The sequence below is a fragment of the Limulus polyphemus genome, unplaced genomic scaffold (assembly GCF_000517525.1).
Source record: "Limulus polyphemus unplaced genomic scaffold, Limulus_polyphemus-2.1.2 Scaffold1154, whole genome shotgun sequence".
NCBI classification, from domain to species: Eukaryota; Metazoa; Arthropoda; class Merostomata; order Xiphosura; family Limulidae; genus Limulus; species Limulus polyphemus.
The window spans coordinates 163,407-169,472 of record NW_013666764.1 but is presented as its reverse complement, the minus strand read 5'-3'; the positions used below and the strand labels follow the sequence as shown (position 1 = coordinate 169,472).

The window sequence follows — 6,066 nt, the reverse complement described above, 5'->3', positions numbered from 1 at the left end:
ATTGAATTGTTGGAAAGGGTTCAGAGAAGGGTTACTAGAATGGTGCCTGGGATGGATGGGTTACCATATGAGGAGAGGTTGAAATCTCTCAAGTTGTTTTCTCTTGTAAAAAGAAGTTAGTGGGGATCTGATTGAGATGTTTAAGATTGTAAAGGGAATTAGTAGTGTTGATGTATCATCTTTTTTATATTTAACATTGAGAATAGTAGGCCTAGGGAACACAAATATAAATTTTGGCAAGGTAGGAGTCATCTTCAGCTAAGACAGTTTTATTTTTCTAACAGGGTGGTTGGCCTTTGGAATGGGTTGCCTTCAGATGTTGTAGAGGCAGTAAATTTAAGTGAGTTTAAGAAAAAGCTTGATAAGTATATGAATGAAAAGGGCTGGGTTTAAAAAAATTTTATTTTATTTTATTTAATCATTTTAATTTAGTTTTGAGGATGGAACAGCCGAGATGAACCAATAGATCCCATGTTGCCACAAAATATTATATTAACACATCAGCTCTTCACTCTCTATATTCCAATGATGTTAACTATTTTCATTCCATTCTTGTAAGTCATTAATTTTCCAGAAGATATTAATTTGTTGATACATTTATCTTTCTTCACATAAGGATTCCACACCATAAAGCAATACTTGAAGATAGGGCTTCTTAAATAACTATATAACCTCTTTCATGAAGACATATGAATGAAATATAAATAAGACATAATCTTCAATTAGGCTTATAAAAAATCTTGGCTATGCGATTTGAAAACCTTGGTGAATCAAAAATTATCCTATGATTTTCCTACTTAGATTATTTGGTTTGTTTTGAATTTTGCGCAAAGCTACATGAGAGCTATCTGCACTAGTCATCCCTAATTTAGCAGTAAAAGACTAGAGGGAAGGTAGCCAGTCATAACCATCCACCACCAACTTTTGGGCTACTCTTTTAACAACAAATAGTAGGATTGACCATCATATTATAATGCCCCCATGGCTGAAAGGGCAAGCATGTTTGATGGGACAAAGATTCAAACCTACGACCCTCAAATTGTGAGTCAAGCACACTAACCACCCAACCAGGTTGGGCTACTCAGGTGAAATTGAAATAAAATACAGAGACAAGAGTATCCTTTTATATTTGAAATAGATTCATTACGAGAATGTTCAACTGAATGTGAAAAAAACATCTTATCACCATTCCAAGCTATCCAAAGGCTTGGACACGAGAGAAGAAGTATAAAACTATAAACCATCACTGTTAAAAGAATCAGAAGTGTCAATATCATATCAGTTTGACTGAAAACACCCAGAAGCAGCATCAAAAGGATTTTATAAGGAAGATACAAGACTACAAGAACTCATAAAGTCAAAGGGTAATAATGTTAACGATCTGGATCCGATCCCTGTGGAGAGAGGGAATAACACAAATAACATGTTGTGTAGCTTTGCGCTTAACAACAATAAAAAAAGAACGAAAGCTTGCCATAAGACAAATGAAAAGTTTGTCATAAGACAATGCGATTCGGTTCATGAAAATGTTCAATCTCTCGTTTCTTCCCAATATTTATAGATAACTTACAACATTACTATAAACTTAATTGTTAAGTAATTCGCTCAGTAATCCAAATTGACAAAATTGGCAAGATGGCTAAGTCTGGAAAGAGAAGTATGTTGGAAATATGATGCGTAAAGCAGGTCTTGAACACAGGTAAGAAAATTAAAAATGGATAGATCTTGGAAAAATGAAAAGTAGCTGTAAAGATAGCCCCATAACTTTGAATAACCAAACAACAAAAGAGATCTAAAGTGTCTTGGATAAAGTAAGTGTGTCGCAGATGTGACTACTGATCAGTGGCTCCTGACATCCAGTTCACGGTTTTGAAGCTCTTGCACATACACTCAATGAACTTATTCTGTCTGAGGACTTAAGCAGTTTAATACTTTTTAATTAAGGTATAGCAAATCAATGTGTTTTGGAAGTTCTATTATTTAATGTCAGTTTCATTAACAGTATTGGTTATAGTGCTAAATGTACATTATTTATATTTTTTATTACTTTTCAATTTTTTATTATTAAGATTACCATGAATTGTTAGCATAGTACAGTTTACGGATTTATTGCACACATTTTTCTTTTAATTTTTGACTTAAGTAGGTCTATATTGCACAACAAATGTTTTTATGAAATATATTTTAGTAAGTTATAAATGGGTATGTTGTATAAAAGTAATATTGTTAAATTGAGGAACCACCAAACAAATTCAATGGTTTAGTTAGATTGCTACCTGGATGTAAGAGAATTCAACTTTATTGAACTGAAGTATTTGTATGTGTATTAAGTAACAAAGATAGGTTTGTTACCTGTAGATTACACTGTGCATTAGATGGTTAAACTGACCATAAGATTTTATGGGGATTATGGCCAAAAATATAATGAGTAGATTTCTTTGATCAGAATTTAATTATAATCACTAGTATTCTAATTAAAAGTAAAATCTAATGAGAAGTTTACTGGTCATATTTTTAAAGTTCTTCTCATAAAATGTTTAGTTTTTACTATCATTAATTTAAAAATAATTATTATAACATAACACTATGATAATTAATTACCCAGCAGCTTTGCATGTTTTACAGTAGCCATATTAATGGGATACTGGTTTTAAAGACATATATAATACAGATGATTCACTGCAAAACTGCTGGGTTGGAGCTTAATTTAGTTAGATCACATTGCCCCAAACCCCTATAGAACTATTCATGTGATGTTCATTTCTAAAACTTGGAATCTCTAATATTGATTTTCATTGGTGTAGTGTACTATAACTTTAGTGACTTTCTTTATATTCCTATGACTATGCCCTAACTTACTAGTAGTATTAGCATTTAATTATTACTAATTTTATCATTTTGTGATTTACTGATTTAGCAGGTTAGTTTAAAGGCTATTACTAACTAGTAATGGTTGATCATCATCCAGGACATGGTCTTCTATTAAGTAACCGATTGAATACCCATTTTCAATAAATTTAGCTATTGAGTTTGAATCTCTTGTATCTCTTTTCCCACCATTATTATGTCGCGCTCTATTTGCATTTGAAGCTGGTCCCATGGATGAAGACGACAAACTGCGATATCTTCTACACACGTTGGGCCTAAAAATATTATTATTAATATTAGGATCCAAAGCCTCCTCATCCTCCATAAAGTAGAGTCTAGAATTTTCTAGAGTAAATAATTCTTCTTCATGACTTAGATTACGATCTATGCTACAAAAGCTTTTATGAAACGGATTGTTTGGTGCCACATATTCTCTTGGACTTTGACTTTGCCCGACTGAAACACACGAACTGACACATTGATCAACGCCCTCCCGATGTAAGTTTAAAGATCTTTCCATATCACTGAACGTCTTGTAACTGTATGTTGTATCAATGCATCTTCCTATTACACAAATCAAGAAAGTAGATTTTTTAAAACTGTATACGAGCTTATCGGGCTATAAAAGTACATTAAAATAGTAATGGAATTGTAAGAATAGTGCTACAATTTTTTAAAATGATTAAAAGCACGTCCCACAACACTACCACAAAGTAAGTCTTCTAGTTAGGAAATTTTGTGTTATCAAAGGAATGTATATGTAATCAAATTAGGCATACGTCAACTATATCATGACTAACAGTTCAATCACAAGTGTAGATTACGGTAGCGTTATGGTAACACTCTCTGGAACAAAAACAAAAATCTCTTTTTATAACAATATAAATAATATTAGCGCTCTAAAATGTGCATATTTCACATACTGTTACTGTAGTAATGCTTTTTAAGTTGTATAAACCAAATGAGAATACTAAAACAATGTTTAACTTTGATGAAGAGAACACTTAAATAGGTTTTTGAATTCAATCACTGTATTAGCAGGAATTTTGTATTTGAAAGTAAAAAGGTTATTATAAACTTCTGAAAGTCACAGGTTAGTTCTTATGAAGTTTTCTTAAGTATTATGTGAGTTTTGATATTCATACTACACAACAATAAAAATATGGCAGAAAAAGCCTAAAAAAAAAACAGAAAAAAAAAAGAAATCTCCTCAATGGCGAAGATGTAAAATCAGAAGATTTTATAACGCAAAAACCGGGTTTTGATATCCGTGATGGGCACAGCACAGATAGTCCATTGTGTAACTTTGTACTTAATTACAAATAAACAAAAAATTTCAGAAAAATACTTCCAATAAAACATTAGAGATATGGATTCGATATTTTGAAGTATAAAAGTACTATAAAGGTTACCCTTCCGATATTCAGTTAACGTAATGCAAACTGGAGTATACATATAAATTTCAATATACATCCATATTTCTTCAGCAAAATTACTTAGAAGTGATAAGTCAGTGAAATAGCTCGTCTAATTATGCAATGTTTTATTTAGCTTGAATTTATATATTTCTTTTTATAAATTGATGTGCATGGCGACATGTTTAAATTGGTTCTGTTATCACCGATAATTGTTTTGATTATTGGAGTATTTAACCTTAAAGTTGAAATAACACCATTGGTTAGTTTTGTATTCCTTCAATTACATTAAACAAACCCTTTATACTTACAGTTTAGTTTAACTTCAAATATAATAACACTTTCGAAGAATTGCCTTCTCTTTTGTCTCTTCTATGCTCCTGTAAGCGATGTTTGCTCTCTATTTATCAGATGTTTTTTTTTCATGTTTTTTGTTGTTGTTTTATTGTCGTGTATATTTTACATGTATGATTTATATGTATAACCTTTATTTAATTAACTTGGGAACTTGTTAGTATGGAAAATCCAGGCCGTGATAAATTAACAAATATTAATAAACCGAGAATGCAGCATTTCGAATATTCCGATGATGAGTTCCAGAGCCAAAACAGATCAAAGGAACAACAAATAGTTTACCAGACACTAGAAAACAGGAATTATTTGGACTTAAGGGGCAAATTGTAGCTGAGAATACTCCATCTGCTCCCAAATAAGATAAGAAGTTCATTATTTAAAGAAATTAGCCCATGACTTAATGTATATATTGATGGTCTTTTAACGTGTTGATTTATACTGTGTTTACATCTGCTATTGTTTGGCTCGATTTGGTAATGAAAAGTGGAAATTTACTTTCAGAGATGAATCAAAAGGATGGATTGGTGTGAACAGCAAATAGTCGCAAAGTTACAGCAAGAGGATGGTTCGAAGTCACCCTCACTGTGGAAAGCTTATCTACATAACATGATTTGGAATAATTGACATTGCACAAGAGAGTGTTTATTGTGAATAGATTTTATTTGGAAACAAGATATGAGTTGCTTTAAACAGTTTCACAATCCACTACCAGGAAATTGCTATGTAGTACATGACAATTACAACACTAGACTTTAAACTAAGGTGTGAAATACTCATACCAGCACTTGTTAGGAACAACTTTACATCTAACGACTGGGGATGGTAGAATCAAACAATCCAGCTTGTTCTGGAGGATTACTGTTTGGAATGACTCTTGTGAATACGAAGAATAAGGATATCGTACTTAGGGCCATGAACACAGCAAACCATACAATCCAAGTCAATTATGGATGGAGCACCACAAAATGTGATACTGTACAAATAGTACTTCCACATTAAAGAGCATCAAAAGTAGTCACTTTAGAAACAAAATATTGGAAATCGCATGTCAAATCTTCATATAAAGATAACTTATCGCCTCAATTACAGGATTTGTATGACAGGAGCTGTGGGAGTCTTGTAAATTATCAATGCCACAGATTACATGATTTGCTCGTAAAATAACAAAATACCTCCTCACTAGAGTTAGTGACTCAGGCTAGATAAATAAAATATATGATGAGGTTGATTCTGGAGATGCAGCTCCAATATGCCATTTGACCAGATGACTTCTATTTGCAAAATATAGAAAGGCTCTCGAAGAAAGGGAAACCATGAAATAACAAGTAGTTGAATCGAGTAATAGTCTTTTGGCATTGCCAGTTGTACACTGAGTGGTCACGAGTAAATAGACACCTAATTTTTCGCCATTTAACTGATTTATGCTAAC

The 6,066-nt window shown here is 32.2% G+C and overlaps 1 protein-coding gene across 1 annotated transcript in view; it reads right to left on the bottom strand.

Annotated features, from left to right (window-relative positions):
- The window catches only part of LOC106462382 (zinc transporter 2-like), a 24,583-nt gene extending 21,033 nt beyond the window's left edge, over positions 1-3,550 (bottom strand). The window contains exon 1 of the mRNA XM_013922310.2: positions 2,945-3,550. Coding sequence (XP_013777764.2) covers positions 2,945-3,388 — 444 coding nt within the window. The 5' untranslated portion in view covers positions 3,389-3,550. The remainder of the gene's footprint in view (positions 1-2,944) is intronic.
- Between the last annotated feature and the right edge of the window lie 2,516 nt (positions 3,551-6,066).